This window comes from Geotrypetes seraphini, chromosome 2, assembly GCF_902459505.1.
Source record: "Geotrypetes seraphini chromosome 2, aGeoSer1.1, whole genome shotgun sequence".
Classification (NCBI taxonomy): domain Eukaryota; kingdom Metazoa; phylum Chordata; class Amphibia; order Gymnophiona; family Dermophiidae; genus Geotrypetes; species Geotrypetes seraphini.
In genome coordinates this window covers 190,511,228-190,530,079 of record NC_047085.1, presented here as the reverse complement: position 1 = coordinate 190,530,079, position 18,852 = coordinate 190,511,228, and the positions used below count along the sequence as shown (strand labels likewise).

At 39.9% G+C, this 18,852-nt stretch overlaps 1 protein-coding gene across 1 annotated transcript in view; it reads left to right on the top strand.

Moving 5' to 3' along the window:
• LOC117354845 overlaps window positions 1–15,359 on the top strand; it is a 72,679-nt gene extending 57,320 nt beyond the window's left edge. Inside the window, exon 5 of the mRNA XM_033932812.1 lies at window positions 15,273–15,359. Coding sequence (XP_033788703.1) covers window positions 15,273–15,359 — 87 coding nt within the window. The remainder of the gene's footprint in view (window positions 1–15,272) is intronic.
• Window positions 15,360–18,852: the final 3,493 nt, after the last annotated feature.

The window sequence follows — 18,852 nt, the reverse complement described above, 5'->3', positions numbered from 1 at the left end:
TATGAGTACATTCCTAAATATTAGCATTATATGAATAGGGGAGGCAGAGGCAATTTTTATTCCTCTTGATGGTCCTGCCAATATTACACAGGTACCTCCACTTAGAGATCTTATCAGGGTTCCAGACAGAGATTTGGCAGCTCCAGAAGCCAGCAACCCTTGGGGTCGCGCATCAGCCCTGCCTCCAAGGAGACACAATGACGCCAAGGCAGCAGCAACACTTTCTGCACATTTGCAGGTGGCTGTCTGTGTTCTTGAGAGCATGAAAGCATATTTTCTCAGACCGCTGGGTTCTAGATCTTATTCAGGAGGTCACAAGATTGAGTTCTATTGTTCTCTCCCAGATCTGTTTATGGTTTCTTCAGCTGGATAGTCGAACAAGAAGACCAGGGTCAGTGCGACAGTATAAAGGCTGCTAGATATTCACACTATAGAACCAGTCCCCAATGAAGAATTGGCTCTGGCAGATACTCCATATACTTCATAGTGCCCAAGAAAAGACATTGAGGACTGGAGACCGATTCTGGATCTCAAGTCTGTAAATGTGGCCCTAAAAGTATCACTGGTTCGGTCCCGGGGGAATTCCTAGCCTCCCTAAATCTGACAGTTAGTCCTACCATTCAGGATGACGATGGCTCCACGCACCTTCACCAAGGTGATGGTGACTGCAGCTCACCTCTGCAGGGTGGGAGTAGAGGCACACCCATACTTGGACGATTAGCTGATTAAAGCCCTGTCAGAAGTAAGAGGGTGAGCTAGCTGTGCAGCAAGTGCTAATTTTCCTACAAGATTTGGGTTGAATAGTCAACTTCAAGAAGAGTTATCTAGAGCCAAACCATAGCTTGGAGTATTTGGGGGTATGCTTTGACATCTTTATTCCTAAGCCACACAAACAGAAGCAGATTGCAGATCTCCTAGCAATGCAAGATCCCACTGCCTGGCATTATCTTCAGGTTCTGGGCTTGATGGCAGCCACTCTAGAAGTGGTTCTCTGAACAAAGGCACATAAGCGTTCCCTATAAGATTCTCTTCTCTCCCAATGGTCCCTGTAGAGTCATTCATAAGAACATAAGAAATAGCTTCGCCGGATCAGACTCTAGGTCCATCCAGTCCGGCGACCCACACCCGCGGAGGCCAAGCTAGGTGTTCTCTGCTGAGAAACCTTGTTTACTCGTATCCCCCCAATGTGATTTGCAAGAAGGTGTGCATCCAACTTGCTCTTGAATCCCAGAATGTTGGTCTCCATCACGACCTCCTCAGGGAGAGCGTTCCAAGCGTCCACCACTCATTGTGCGAAACAGAACTTCCTAATATTTGTCCTGGGCCTTGTGCCCCTCAGTTTCAGCCCATGACCTCTTGTCCGGGTCACATTTGACAACGTGAATAACGATGTTTCTTGCTCTATTTTGTCAAATCCTTTTAGTATTTTAAAAGTCTATATCATGTCTCCTCGCAGTCTTCTCTTCTCGAGGGTGAACAATCCCAGTTTTCCGAGGCGTTCTTTGTAGCTCAAATTCTCGATACCTTTAACTAGCTTCGTGGCTCGCCTTTTCACCCTCTCCAGTAGGGTTATATCCTTCTTTAGGTAGGGAGACCAGTGTTGGACACAGTACTCCAAGTGTGGTCTGACCATTGCTCTGTAAAGCGGCATTATGATGTCCGCCGATCTACTAGTGATTCCCTTCTTTATCATACCCAACATCCTGTTTGCCTTCTTTGCTGCCGCTGTGCATTGAGCCGACGGCTTCAGGGTCCTGTCTATTAGTACCCCAGGTCCCTTTCTTGTTCGGTCTTGCCCAGTGTCACACCTAACATTTTATATTCATGTTCCTTGTTTTTCTTAAACAGGTGCATCACTTTGCATTTTTCTATGTTAAACTTCATCTGCCACTTTTCCGCCCATTTCTCTAGCTGGTTCAAATCTCTCTGAAGTTCTTCTCTGTCCTTTTGTGACCCAACTACCCGACATAGTTTTGTGTCGTCTGCAAACTTGATTAAATTACTTGTTGTTTCATCTTCTAGGTCGTTTATGAAGATATTGAACAAGATGGGCCCAAGAACCGATCCCTGGGGTACACCGCTTGTCACCGCATTCCCTCCAAATGCAGCTTCTCTGAATAGTGGAAGTAAGAAACAGCTTGTGTTGGTAGCTCCAGGTAGTCTGGCAATGGACTTGATAGTTTCAGCAAAAACAAAAAGGCAAATCACTTATTCAGTCAAAGAAACGAACCAGGAAGTGCAGGGTCATACACATTGGTTCAGTCCTGCCTTTATGTGTTTCCACTGTGGCCAATGATGGGCTGGGTTATTCACAGAATTATGACTCACTCAGGATTTGTGATCCTTATAGCCCCAGATTAGCCTCACTGGCCATGGTATGCAGATCTAGTAAGGCTCCAATGGGACAGTTGTATCAAGCTACTGGTTCATATGGAGCTACTCAATCAGGCTCCAATCCACATGGAAAAACCAGATTGCTTTGATCTTATGGCATGACTATTGATTCCTCAACCGTAGTACACAAAGGATATTCAGAGGTAGTCATTTCTCCAGTCTAAAAAGCTCTGGTGTGCCAAGGATAAGGTGGAGCCCTTCAAGGCTTTGATCCTGGTGATTCTTGCATTTATCCAGGACAAGCTAGAGAAAGGCCTGGTGGTGGCATCTCTCAAAGTACAGATGGCAGACCTCTCATGCTTCCAAGCATGAGTGGAAAAGGTCTTATTGGCATCTCATCTGGATGTGACCAGAATTTTGAAGGGGGTGCTCAGATTGTGATCTCTGATATGCCAGCCCTTTCCAATGTGGAATCTTAAAATTGTAGTGAAAGGACTAAGCCCCCATTCTAGCCTCTTCAAGAGGTATCTTTGCTGGATTTCATAGTGAAGGCAGTGTTTTTGATGGCAATAGTCCCAGTGAGAAGGGTCTTAGAATTGCAGGCACTCTCATGCAGAGAACCATTCCTCAGGATCATGGGAGCAGGAATAGTACTCTGCATAGTACCTTCCTTTCTACCGAAGGTTGTTTTAGCATTTCAAACGCGAGTTCCATATGTATTTGTTGCACACAGCAGGGTGATTCATTGTTACACCTATGTTATTAGTTCATGCTAACTATTGTTCTTTTTCATGAGTTACAGAGCAGAAGGGAAATGTGCTATTATTTTGGAAAGTTCCCCATGCCCCTCCTTCTGCTTTCTTCTGTTATAGTGGATATTTATTGCTTTGGTACAAACTGAAGAAGGCACTAAGCTGCACTGGTGAAGGAGGAGCTGAAAGTTGTGATTGACATCCTTCTGCAACAGTTTGCAACCAAAGGATATTCACCCACAGTACAGACTCCTATGTTTATAAACAGAAAAAAGATTATCCAGGTAAGAATCTAATTTTCCACAGTATATTGGCAAATGGCTTAAAGAAAATTGTGCATACCCTTGGAGGCCGAAGAAGTGTAGGCTGCTTGCCAATGTTCTTTGTCACAAATCACAGTAAAGCAGTTGCAAACATAGTCATGTCCTTTGCAACAGAAACAAGCTGCTATGTACACTTTGGCGTTTTGTGGACCATATGCTGTAAAGTGGTTTCCAAGATATTTGCTAGAAGGATTTTTAAATGCCGTTTTTTTGTCACTTAAGAAGCTGAACAGCCTCCTATGTGACAAATGTCCCCATTCATGGATGGCATGGAATAGTGAATGTATTAAAGAAAATATACTAAGTTTCTCAGGACAGGTTGATATTTAGGCTGGTTGGAATTGAACTTGTGAACTCAAAGTAAGGGCACCTTTTACAAAGCTGTGGTAGTGAATACTATTTTGGCAAAAGCAACGCAGCCCATAGGAATTGAATGGGCTGTGTCGTATTTGCTGCGTGGGACTCACTACTGCTGCTTTGTAAAAGGGCCCTAAATTAGCAAAACTATGAATAAAGCATAACTAAAAATATTTCACAGCCATATTGGAAATATTTAATCCATCTAAAACATACAACTTTGTTCTTACAAATAATTATTTTTGTCTTCTCCAGGGAGTAATTGCATTTCAGAGGAATGATAATTATCTGTTTCATAGTAATATGCTTTAAAAGGTAATTATAAATTACTTGCTTAGGCATTAAGGACAAGTAGCCTCTTTATAGAAGGCTTCATTATGGATTATTATTAATTCAAACTTTGATAGATATATATATTGAGAAACTTACTATATAAAACAATCTTTAAGGGAAAGGAAATCAAATTTATGTGATGTGGCTGTCTTACTAAAGTAAATGTTTCTTTTATGATAGAAAACAGAACAATCGGCATTTAAAATACAGAGGAGATATCATCAGTGTAACCTTTACTGCTGGCCATTAATTGAGAGTTTCTAAACTACACCAAGCAGGCTGGCTCAACAGGTACAACCGGGGGTTGCTCTGCATACAGGAGATCATACATGTGGAGCTGCCCCAAATTGGGGACCTCTAGGCATCCTGAAATGGATAAAAAAAATTATCCAAAAATAATAACTGAACCAAGCAGATCAGAACACACCTTCTCAATTCGCTTGCAGAAGGAAAAACTGAAGAGGGCACTATGCTCCACTGGTAAAGGAAGATGAGCTGAAAGATGTGATTGACATCCTTCTGCAACAATTTGCAACCAGAGGATATTTATCTACACTACAGACTTCTATGTTCATGTAACAGAACTTATATTATCTGAGGCATTTATTCAACAGAATAAACTAGCCAAGGATTTTCTTCGAGCAAAGATATGAACTCAAACTCAGGGGCGGGAAATTCATGGCGACACGAGGAAATATTTCTTCACCGAGAGAGTGGCTGATCCTTGGAACGAGCTCCCGGTGCAGGTGATCGAGGCAAACAGTGTGCAAGAATTTAACAGCAAATGGGATGCCCAAGTGGGATCCCTTAGAGGGTTAAGCCAAGGGAACCTGTCACCAGGAGTAGGATCTCTAGGATAGATTTGGGGGTGGGTCAGTAGAGTGGGCAGACCTGATGGGCTATGGCCATTATCTGCCATCATCTTGTATGTTTCTATGTTTCTAAACACAAATTTTCTGCATTCAAAAATAAGGGCTCATATTAAAAAAAATTGTTTACCATATATTTTTTAAATTTAAGGATGATATGAACCATTTATGAGGGAGTGTCAAGAGTATAAGAACATAAGAATTTATCGCTCTAGGTCAGACCAATGGCCCATCTAGCCCAGTATCTTGCTTCCAATAGTGGCCAATCCAGATCACAGGTACAGGCAGAATCCCAAAGAATAGAAGATTATGGACTTTTCTCCAGGTCCTTGTCCAAACCTTTTTTTTAAAACCCAGATACATTATTGCTACTAAAGGGAACATAGGTCTCCAGCCATGCTCTAAATGAGCTCTTCTGCATACGAGAAAAGAGTGTGCATAAAATATCTCGATGATCAAGACCAAGACACTGTACACACCACTTGTATGACTCAGTGCCTGAAATGGTCCTACTGCACTGAATACATGGTTTGAAGCCACTGGGTGCCTTGGATATCGAGGGGAAAACCACCAACTCAAATTCAAAGGTCTCAATAATAATAATAACTTTATTCTTATATACCGCCACACCACATAGTTCTAGGTGGTTCACAACAAAGAGGACTGTACAATCAGTGAAAAAAATACAATTAATATGAAAATACATTCAGGAAAGGTCAAAATTATAACTTTACATTAAGATAAATATCAATTTATAAATTTGCCAAATAAATCAGTTTTCAACAACTTCCTAAAAGACAAATAAGACTGAGCCTGAGAAATGGCCTGAGTAGGGTTCAACATTTCCAGCAAGGAAAAGGGCTGAAAAATGCCTATAGATTGTGAGCCTGCCGGGAAAGCCAGGGAAAAATGCCTCTATCACATCTCCCCTGAGCTGTCTCTTATCCAAGCTGAAGAGCCCTAGCCACTTTAGCCTTTCCTCATAGGGAAGTCATCCCATTCCTTTTATCATTTTCATCGTCTTTTATGAGATCCAGTGACCAGAACTGTACACATTATTCGAGGTGCAGCTGCACCATAGAGTGTTACAAAGGCATGATAACATTGTCATCTTTGATTTCCATTCCTTTCTTGTTAATTCCTAACATTCTATTTGCTTTCCTGGCTGCCACCACACACTGAGCCGAGGGCTTCAATGTGTCCTCAACGATGACACCTAGATCCTTTTCCTGGGCGGTGACTCCTAACATGGAATCCTCCTGGCTTTCTTTCACCATTATTGAAACCTCTCTACCGGGACTCCCTAAATATCCTGTTTCAACAGTATCCTTCAAGGATACCTCACACCGAACCATCTGCTTCTGGGCGACTGTCAGTTTTCTCCCGCATTTCAGTTTAAAAGCTTCTCTATCTCCTTTTTAAATGTTAGCGCCAGCAGCCTGGTTCCATCCCAGTTAAGGTGGAGTCCATCCTTTTGGAACAAGCTCCCCCTTTCCCAGAAGGTTGCCCAGTTTCTAACAAATCTAAATCCCTCATCCCTGCACCATCTCAACCATGTATTGAGACTTCAGAGCTCTGCCTGCCTTTTGGGTCCTGTGCGTGGAATTGGGAGCATTTCTGAAAATGCTATCCTGGAGAATCTAGATTTCAACTTTCTACTTAAATTTGGCTTCCAAACATCCCCCCCCCCCCCCCACACACACACCACATTTCCCTGTATCATTGGTACTTACATGCACCAAGACATCTGGCTCCTCCCCAGCACTATCTAGAATCCTATCTAAGTGACATGTGAAGTCAGCCACCTTCACAACAGGCAGGCAAGTGTTTAACTTTGCTTATTAAATATACTTTTCTGTTTTTCTTATTACCCTCTTGTGAAAATATCATTTGATAATGAAAAAGGAAACATTCTTCCTGGTGATGCCCCCTGACTTATTTGGATTTCTACTGCTACAGACCCTAGACTGGCAATCGTTTCTGTAGTAAAAAGATTTTTGCTTGAATTGTGTCCAGAAGAGCTCCTAAGAATTCCAGTTGTGATGATGAGCTTAGCTGAGACTTGGGGTAATTTATGATAAACCCCAATAAGTTGTACATACTGATCCTCTAAGTTCTTCTAAAGAAGTATTTTTGACGGGCTAATAATCCATATAGGGAAATATATTCACCCCAGTCTGTGTAGATATGACTGCAAAAAGAACAAAAAAAACCCTTCTGTAATGCAAAGAGGCTATCGTAGCTGTTCTATCACACACTCGTGCACTTATTGATACATATAACAACTAATAAATAAATAAAATAATTCAAAATATCGTAAAGTGTGAGCATGAGTCCTCAGTTCGCAGTGCCAGTTCAACCACCTGCACCCTCAATAAAGGATTTTTTTTTATGAACCTCAACCCAAATGGGTATGGTCACTTGGAACAGATGGGATTTTTGTTCTTTCTGCATTGTGGCATTTCCTTGTTGTGGGTTTTTGTTGTGTGAAAATAGGTGTGACTGCAAAGCATTTTGGCCCCAGTTCTATAAAAGGCACCTAAAACATAGGTGCCAAGGAATGTGTTGCATAGCACATGTCAATCACGAATGAGCACCATTTATCGAATTATGCATAATCAAAAAAAGCGTCTAAGTCCCTTTTTGGCCTAAGTCCTTAAACGTTCAATGCAGAAGCAGGGAAAGTGTCCATAACCAAACCAAACATCCTTGTTTTGATTATGGCCTTCCTCTGCCTAAACGTCCAATTACCACTACGTCTAAAAGTACACCCACACCATGTCTACACTTTTCAGCTATAATGAAACAAAAAAACGCCTAAGCCCCAAACGTCCAACAGAAGGGCTTTTAGGTGAAGGAGGAGCCAGTCCTTCGCCTAAAAGCTGGATTCTGTAACCGGTGTCTGTCAAAAACAACACCGGTTACAGAATCCCCCCCCCCACAACAAATAAACCTCAAAAAATCTTGTGAAACACACTAAATATTAGCTAAATTGGCTAAAACACAAGAGAAAATATCCAAACTGGATATAATGAAGAAATACTTAAGGATCTCAAGCGCTCACAGCTAAAAGCCCGATGTATTTTACAAGCTAATAACTATAGGGTGAGTTATCATTGGTCCTGTATATTCTCCTATTTACTCAATTTTTTATCAAAACATTCTTTTTATATTTTGTTATTTTAAATATGTTAAATTTAAATATGTTAAAAAATATGTTAAATTTAAATATGTTAAAAAAAAAAAAAAAAAAAAAAATACTGCAAGTCCTCATGCGACCTGAACAACTGCCCATCATACCTACTAGCAACAGCTTCCACCAACTTCAAAGCTAGCTACACGTTGTGGTTGCAAACCACACTCAGGGAAGGCCAGTTCCCACCAGACCTTGGAGAAATCATAATAACCCCTATACTAAAAGACCCCAAAGGTCTAATAAATAATCCGTCAAATTACAGGCCAATCGCTTCTATCCCTACATACGTCAAAATAATAGAAGGTCTAGTGGCACAACAACTATCCACGTACCTAGAAGCCCACAACATCCTACACCCATCCCAATCTGGATTCAGAACTAACCACAGTACAGAAACTCTTCTGGTATCTTTACTAGACATAACCCGAAGACACCTCAGCCAAGGAAACAGATTGCTAATCATCCAACTTGATCTCTCAGCGGCTTTCGATCTAGTGGACCATCCCATACTTCTCCAGATTCTAGACGCAATAGGAATCTCAGGTAAAGTGCACAACTGGTTCCAAGGCTTCCTTAAAACAAGAACATATAGAGTCAAGTCAAAAGAAATTCTATCAGAACCATGGTCTAACCCCTGCGGAGTGCCACAAGGCTCTCCCCTCTCTCCCACACTTTTCAACCTATTCATTGCTTCCCTAGGCAGCACCCTAGATGCCCTAAACATAACTTCATTCAGCTATGCGGATGACATAACCATCCTCCTTCCATTCGACATCCACGACCCCATCTCCACAGGACGCCTGAAAACTATAATGGAAACAGTAGAAAAATGGATGACAAATCATAAGTTGAAGCTGAACACGGACAAAACTAAATTCCTACTACTAGAGAAGGACAAAAAACCATCCCTAACAGAACTGGAAATAAACTCAATCAAGTACCCAATACAGAGTTCCCTCAAAATCCTGGGAATACAACTAGACAGATGCTGCACTATGCAAACACAAATCCATAAAATCATCCAAAAAGCATTCTTCACAATGCGTAATCTGAGAAAAATAAGAAAATTCTTTAATAAAGACCAATTCAGGATCATTGTCCAATCCCTCGTACTAAGTATGGTAGACTACTGCAACAGCCTTTATCTACCGTGCCCAATCAACACAATAAAAAAACTACAGACCGTCCAGAACACAGCCCTCAGACTCATATACTCACTCAGCAAATACGACCATATTACCAAAGCATACTTAGAATCTCACTGGCTACCAATAAAAGCAAGAACACAATTCAAATTCTACTGTCTCCTATTCAAAGTAACCCACGGCACGGCACCCAGCTACCTAAACAACCGATTTCACTACTATCTCTTATCCAGAAGAAGGAGAACACAGAACATTTTCACCTACCCTCCTCTCAATGGTACTCGACGTAAGAAACTTTATGACAACCTACTTGGGACACAGGCAGCTAATATTGACTCCGACATCTCAAAATTACTGATCGAAATTACAGACATAAAAGAGTTCCGAAAAGAAATAAAAACACTACTGTTCAAAAAATATCTCCCATCAATCTAAACCGCCACCTAATGAGTTCTCAATCAACTCCTTGGGAAAAGAATCTCTTTACCCAATCCAAACTAAACACCACTACTGTCCATATCATCAACATTAATTAACCAACATCATGCAATCATCAAAACAATAAATACACCCCGCTTATAGGCATATGATGCTACTCAACATCCTAAGAAACTTGACTCAGATCATGTAACAACTTCTGTAATCTAGAACATATTGTAATTCCTTATTCTCCACCAGTAGTAAATTGACTCAGCTCATGTAACATCTTCTGTAATCTAGAACATATTGTAATTCCTTATTCTCCACCAGTAGTAAATTGACTCAGTTGCTATTAACATCTCCTGCGATATTGAATGTACTATAATTCTGCAATATAAACTGTAATTATCTCTTCCTATAATGTAATTCTACTGGAAACGCCCAGATATTTTCTGTATTGTAATCCGTGGCTATGTTACATCTGCTGCGATATTGAATGTATTGTAACTCTTCACTGTTACTTGTAATCTACTCTTCTCCTGTAATGTAATTCTACTGGAAATGTCCAGATATCATCTTTATTGTAATCCGCCTAGAACCGCAAGGCACAGGCGGAATAGAAATCCCTAATGTAATGTAATGTAATGTAATGTAATGTAATGTAAATATTATACAAAACTTATTTTGCTTCATATGAATACTTGCAGATCTTTTTTTGATTCATATACTAGTTTTCATTTACTAAATAGTACTCTCCCATTTCAGAATATATAGGTTATGAAGTACTTAGCTTCATGACGACGGAAGATCTCCGTTTCGCTCATACTACATTTAGAAGAGCTTCATCAGGAAAAGCGCCAGCAATAACACTGTTTGTGCCAACCGATTGTAAAGTTAGTGTTAAATAGTGGGAGACTACATGTTGCCACGACACAATATGTCTGAATTATCGATCTTGCAAAGACGGCGATCGATAATTCAGACATATTGTGTCGTGGCAACATGTAGTCTCCCACTATTTAACACTAACTTTACAATCGGTTGGCACAAACAGTGTTATTGCTGGCGCTTTTCCTGATGAAGCTCTTCTAAATGTAGTATGAGCGAAACGGAGATCTTCCGTCGTCATGAAGCTAAGTACTTCATAACCTATATATTCTGAAATGGGAGAGTACTATTTAGTAAATGAAAACTAGTATATGAATCAAAAAAAGATCTGCAAGTATTCATATGAAGCAAAATAAGTTTTGTATAATATTTAACATATTTAAAATAACAAAATATAAAAAGAATGTTTTGATAAAAAATTGAGTAAATAGGAGAATATACAGGACCAATGATAACTCACCCTATAGTTATTAGCTTGTAAAATACATCGGGCTTTTAGCTGTGAGCGCTTGAGATCCTTAAGTATTTCTCCATTATATCCAGTTTGGATATTTTCTCTTGTGTTTTAGCCAATTTAGCTAATATTTTGTGTGTTTCGCAAGATTTTTTGAGGTTTATTTGTTGTACAACAATAAAAAAAGATTTACACTAAAAATGAGTGAAGACCACTGGTAGATGGGAACTGTGAGATATGCATAATGCTCAAAGGCTTCTAGTAATTATTGAGCTAGAGAAGCTTTCCTGCACGGGTTCTGTCGGAGCTATCACCCATGCTGTGAGGTCTTGTATTCTGATTGACTTCAGAAAATCTATGGGCATATTTCAAAGAGGTGTAGTTATTTTTTTATATAAAAATGGACTTCTGACATCTTTTCTACTTGCCTGCTTTCATATAAATCAACATTAATCAGTTGCTTTCCATGATTTTATATTGCACCAGCATATATAGCGGACTACACACAGACATTTTCTACAAACTGTCCATTTCATGCAGGTGTTTCAAGGTGGAGTTACCATATACTAAACATATAGAAAACATCAAAAACACTGACGCTGCTGTGAATTCTGGCCAGTTTGTGTATTTTCTTGTGAATAGAGATCCCAATGCAAAAATAAACTGTAGCTTAGTAACTCTGGGGGTCATATTCAAGAGATTTAACCAGCCAAAAAATGGTTCCTGACTGCTTAATTCAACCTGTTTGGGACAGTTAATTTTCAGATGCACTAAACTAGAGGATTGGGGGGTGGAAGAGGGGGCGGGCGGCAGAGTCAACACTTGGCTGGTTAAGTCCTGATATTCAGCACTTAATTGGCCAGGATAACCACAAAAATAGGGCCATATAAAGTCAGTCCCATCTTTAGGCAGTAACCTACAACTGCTTAATTGCTGAAGATTGCACTTAACCAGTTGGCCGGGTTTAGCACTGACGGCAGTCAACAAGTTGCTGCCAACTGAATATTGAGCACTCCATTTATTGTGCAATTGCTGGCTTTAGAGCTCAGTGGTATAAATTATTATCTGGATCTTTGAATAAGAAACCCAAGACTGGTCTTCGTGACATTTGGAGCATCGAGATAAAGCATCAGATTACCGTGTCTCAATGACCACGAATATGGACTTGGAGGATGAAATGTACGGTGTCGGCATCTATGAGACAAACATGGTTTTTCTTGTTACACAGAGCATTTTGGACCCCAGTTCGTTTACATAAAGTAGATAGTTCCAAGTCTAATAGATGCTGGCACTGTCATTTTGAAGCTGGTACTATGGATCATTTATTATACTATTGTCCCTTGATACTGAAATTCTGGAGATCTATTTGAGATCAAGTTAATAATTTATTAGAGAATCCAGTGGCATTATCGTATGATACCATTTTATTTGGTACATCTATGAGAGCGAAGAGTCAACTTTCTGCGAGAAATAACAAACTTCTTTTTATAATGACAGGGGTTGCCATGCAGCTTATTTTAAAAAATTGGAAAAATTGGGATAGATTAAATTACACATTCTGGTGGGAGTCCCTCTGTTATATTTTTAAAATAGAGAGGTTCGTGGCTATTCAGCAGGGAAGTTACAAGAAATTTATGGATGCTTGGGAACCATTAACTAAATACTGTAAGGATTGACCTCTTTAGATGTCCCTTTAAACATACACATCCAAGGCAGGAGGCTGTGTGTGTGGGGGGGGGGAGGGGGGGGTACATTTTGGAATTGGTTTAGGGGGTAGGTTTAGATTGTTCTTGTAGGTAGGGGGAAATAATTTAATTTAATGTGCTTTAATTTTAATATTCTATGTAAGTGTATTAATTATTGTGCACAATTGTAGTTTAAAAATCAAATAAAGAATACAAATAAATAAATTTTTTTAAAAAAGAGCTCTGCTTGGAAGTTTTGGAAGCAACTGTTGAGACAATGAAGATTTACATGGCATTCTTTTCATTATACTGTACCTGTGACTCAGCATTTGGATATTTCCTTTTCTGGTTCTAACATGTGGAATTCTAAGATAACATAACTAGTAATCGCTCTTCCATATTCCTTCATCAAATATTCTCAGCAAATGAATTGGCCAAGTATTTGCTACTTGTATTAACTCTCCCAAATCTGCTTCAAAATCTATGTGAAATGGCAATCACTACACATTCCTCAACTGTTTGCTGTACTTGTTTTGCACAAAAGCATCTTGTCTTTTATAAATGTATTTATTTTGATCAGCCCAAAGAACTTGAAACATAGTTACCAAATACACTGTACTCCTATTCCTTAGTTTTCACTCTTTTAGGACACTTTAGACCAGTGGTCTCAAACTCAAACCCTTTGCAGGGCCACATTTTGGATTTGTAGGTACTTGGAGGGCCGCAGAAAAAAATAGTTAATGTCTTATTAAAGAAATGACAATTTTGCATGAGGTAAAACTCTTTATAGTTTATAAATCTTTCCTTTTGGCTAAGTCATAATAATAATATTGTAATTTATAGCTAAAGAGACATACGGTATGATCAAGAAACTGTTTTATTTTACTTTTGTGATTATGATAAACATACCGAGGGCCTCAAAATAGTACCTGGTGGGCCGCATGTGGCCCCTGGGCCACGAGTTTGAGACCACTGCTTTAGACTAAAGGACTCAAATTTGTCCTAGGTGTCCACAGGCCAGTCAGGTTTTCAAGTTATCCCTAATGAATTACTATACGATGGGAGGGATATTATTGAATGAGAGCAACCAAGAAAGGGACTTGGGGGTAATGGTGGACATGACAATGAAGCCGACGGCACAGTGCGCAACAGCCGCTAAGAAAGCAAATAGAATGCTAGGCATAATCAAGAAAGGTATTACAACAAGGACAAAAGAAGTTATCCTGCCATTGTATCGGGCGATGGTGCGCCCGCATCTGGAATACTGCGTCCAATATTAGTCTCCGTACCTTAAGAAGGATATGGCGTTACTCGAGAGGGTTCAGAGGAGAGCGACACGCTTGATAAAAGGGATGGAAAACCTCTCATACGCTGAGAGATTGGAGAAACTGGGTCTCTTTTCCCTGGAGAAGAGGAGACTTAGAGGGGATATGATAGAGACTTATAAGATCATGAAGGGCATAGAGAGAGTAGAGAAGGACAGATTCTTCAAACTTTCGAAAAATAAAAGAACAAGAGGACACTTGGAAAAGTTGAAAGGGGACATATTTAAAACGAATGCTAGGAAGTTCTTCTTTACCCAACGGATGGTAGACACCTGGAATGCGCTTCCAGAGGGAGTAATAGGGCAGAGTACAGTACAGGGGTTTAAGAAAGGATTGGACAATTTCCTGCTGGAAAAGGGGATTGAGGGGTATAAATAGAGGATTACTGCACAGGTCCTGGACCTGTTGGGCCGCCGCGTGAGCGGACTGCTGGGCATGATGGACCTCAGGTCTGACCCAGCAGAGGCATTGCTTATGTTCTTATGTTCTTATGAATTTACATAAGAGAGATTTGCATACTTGTCATCTTCATCTCTCATGCATATTCGTTAACTCAAATTCTTAAAACCAGCTATTAAATATTTATCTTAATCAATTCAATTTTAATATTATCTCCCTCAATTCATTTCATTACAGTACAACTTATCAATACTTAATTTATTAATAAATATCAGAATAACTTAGGGCTCTTTTTACTAAGGTGCGCTAGCGATTTTAGCGCACACTGCATTGCAGCGCACACTAACCCCGCGCTACGCACCAAGAACTAAAACCAGCTCAATGCTGGCGTTAGCATCTAAGGTACGCTGCAATTCTATGCGCGCTAAAGCACGTGCTAAAACCGCTATCGCAGCTTAGTAAAAGGAGCCCTTAGTCAGTGAACCTAATCCCCATCAACTCACGCTCACTTTCCAACTTTCACAAACATACTACAGTCATTGTGATTACTTTTATCCAAAACTGGATCTTAGTTAGTTCCTTAGTCCAGAATCATCTAGTCAGAGAGGCTTCACACTGAGAGCTGCACAACAGTCTAGCACACGAGATTCACAGTTTCTTAAACACAACCGGCAGGAAAAACTATGGAGAACAGGGAGGATCCGGTGATGACCAGGAGGAGCCTGGAGGCACCTGGTTATGTGTTTTAGAAGTGTATGAATGACATGTGTGTTGTGTTATTTTTTTTAACAGACGGACCTGGTGATAAAGCTAAGCCTGAAGAAAGACCAGGAAGTGCCTGGAGACAGATGCATCATGGGTGTTGACTGCTTGGCATGATCACACGATCACAAGCCGGCACTCTTGAGGGAGTGACGTCTTGCTGCCGGCGAGCCTGCATGCTGGTCAGCTCTCTATGCTGTTCTAATGTTTTCACCCTTCTCCCCCAATCATCATTTTCCGCATTCTACTCCCCCCCCACACACACCCGCATCTACCTGTAATTCTCTGTAAAAGTTACCGGGTGGTGGTAGCAGTTCCCTGCCACCAGTCCTGCCATCTTCTCTCCAATGTGGCCCACTCTTTCAGAGAACTTTCTCTTTTTGCTGAGGCAGGCTGCAAGTGAGACAAGACACCGGGACCAGTGGAAGAGAATCGCTACCACCCGCCAACTTTTTAGAAAATTAAAGGTGGATATGGGTGATGGGGGTTGAATGGGAAAAATGCTTATTGTTGGGAGAAGGGTGAAAGCATTAGATGCTGGGAAGGGGAGCAGCCGGCAGCAAGATGGCACTCCTTTAAGAGTCAATTAAGAACTCAATATGGGGACAAGCCCCTGTGGAGATTCTTATGGTATCTATCATTGCACCATTTTGTGGTTAAAGGTAGTTTAAAGTATTGTTAAAGCCTTGTTCATGATTGAATTAGTCCATAAAGAAGCGTAATGTCCAATAGTAAATAAACTTCAAATTGATAATCTCAAAAATAGACTTAGCTTGAAAAATATCAACAGCAAGTGTTCAGCTGGGTCCTGACGCGTTTCGCTGCTATGGCTTCCTCAGAGAACCCGCTAAATAGCTGGAAAAGTTCAATGCTGTGAATATCCTAAACATACAAAACACAGTGCATGAGGTTATAAAGCTGAAAATCCAAGTAAATAATCAATACCTATAAAACACTCACAGCACTACCGGCTGAGTACCTGATTCAAAAAGTATAAATATGGGGTGCTCAGCTGAGCACTTATGTCACAGGAAACAGAAAAAACTACTTTTTGAATCAGGTACTCAGCCGGTAGTGCTGTGAGTGTTTTATAGGTATTGATTATTTACTTGGATTTTCAGCTTTATAACCTCATGCACTGTGTTTTGTATGTTTAGGATATTCACAGCATTGAACTTTTCCAGCTATTTAGCGGGTTCTCTGAGGAAGCCATAGCGGCGAAACGCGTCAGGACCCAGCTGAACACTTGCTGTTGATATTTTTCAAGCTAAGTCTATTTTTGAGATTATCAATTTGAAGTTTATTTACTATTGGACATTACGCTTCTTTATGGACTAATTCAATCATGAACAAGGCTTTAACAATACTTTAAACTACCTTTAACCACAAAATGGTGCAATGATAGATACCATAAGAATCTCCACAGGGGCTTGTCCCCATATTGAGTTCTTACAATCCATCTTTGGAGTCTGAGCACTACTCTAGGTTAAAAGCATTTAAAGTAGCTTAATTGGTTCCTTTACCAGTGTCAGGATATCATTGACCTTTAGGAACTTCCTTCTTATATCTCCCCAGTCGTTTATATTGTGAACTCCTTTAAGAGTGCCACTTGAGGCTGTCGCCTCTGTCCAGTGGTCACTGATTCTCTTCCATCACCCACAAAAAAACTCTGAATGAAACAGTACAGCATCTGGTATGGGAAATCCTAGTACAACATCACACAGGTGTCTTAAGTTGCCAGGTGACTGGCTTAGTGAACCATAGAGAGGAAGATCCAGACCCATAATGCACTCTATGGTGTTAAGTATGAGCCCCCCAAAACCCACTATATTATACTACCATATAGGTGCCACCTGCAGCCATAAGGGCTATTGGGGTAGTAAACCCCAATGGATGTAGTAGGTTTGGGGGGAGTCTTGGAAGCTTCACCATAAATTATAAAGGGTATATGCTAAGATGTTTATCTGGCACCCTTTATGTGAAGTTCACAGTAGTGCTCTCTAAGGTGCCTCACAGCTATGTGGTCAGTCCATTAGAATGGTGGCCCCTCCCACATCTAAATAGTACTAATTTGGCCATTTCTAACTTGGACATTTTTGTGGTCAAAAACGGTGAATAAAGTTAGACGTCCAAGTAGGTGATTTGGGGAGAAAAAAAAAATTATTTGGACACCCCATTTGAAAAAGAACATTTTTGTGCTTCTGACTTTGGATGTTTAGCAGAAAATGTCCAGATTGGATTTAGATGTCCTTTTCAACAATGGCCCTCTACAACTAATTACAACTCAGACCAATACTGCTTTAAATCTTTAAGAATTATATTTTAATTACCACTGGCCACAATTTGAGCTCATGCATATGTACACACTTATCTTTAAGAGCTATATTTTAATTACCACTGGCCATAATGTAAGCTTGTACGTATGTATACACTTATCTTTCTACTATAGCAGTATGATCTGTTCTGTTGCTGGATCTGTGATGCTCTTGAATTTCTTTTCACCTGAAGTTTGGATGTCTGGATTCTGGCCTGTAGCATCACTTACTAGCCTGACATGAAATAAATCAATAAGAAAAAAACCCTGTCTTTTCTATTTTAAGCTGCTTTAGGGCTATAATAAACCTCAGTCAGGTTTTCTGTCACACTATATGCTATTCCTGTCTCATCAAAACACAGGATTTTCCCCCCTATCTGAATGAGATCAGAACAGCTTTCATTCACAATGCTTTATTCCACTCTTCACAAAATAGTTTCACAGTGCACAGCTAAGCATTATTCTTCACCATGACTTTATCAGGCCTTTGAATATTAATCTTTTGCCAATCTCTTTCTGCAGGCTCTTCATATAACACTCTGAGAATTTCACTAGTTTTATATATAGTGCAGAAGTACATTTCCTTTGAATATGAGAGAGAAGCTGCACACTGCATTATGAAATGGGCTTAGCAGATCCTTATGCAGGACTTTCCCATGCACTAAGCTCATTTCTAGCACAGTTGTCAAAAAAACGTTTTTGTCTATTTATTGAATATATCTGTTTATTTCTTTTTTTTTTTTTTTATAAATTCTTTATTCATTTTCAAAATTACATTAAATGTATATATATATTCAATCACATTAACAATAAATATATCATTTTACATTCTATCATTTGTACAGTACATAAATTTTTATCCCTCCCCCTTCCCACCCCTCCCTACCATATATTCCATAATCATATAAAAAACATTAATAAAATATCCCTCACCCTACCCAAATTAATTGATACATTAAAGGGAAACATTTTCAACTAATCCTTACAAAATTCTGCTAATGGTTTCCACACATCCTGAAATTTCTTGAAATACCTTCTTTGTACTGCAATAAATCTTTCCATTTTATATATAGATATATTTTATAGATTTTATTTCTAAGATTTCTAGACCGCCTAAAAACTAAGAGGTTAACAATTGAGAAACATTCATAATATGGCCATGCACTGTTAGCTTTAGCTCATGGCCATTGAAAAACACAAAAAAGCCCAAAGAGGGAGTACTTACCACCAGGGCTGGATTAACGGATAGGCCCAGTAGGCACATGCCTAGGGCCTGAAGTTGGCAGGGGGGCCCAC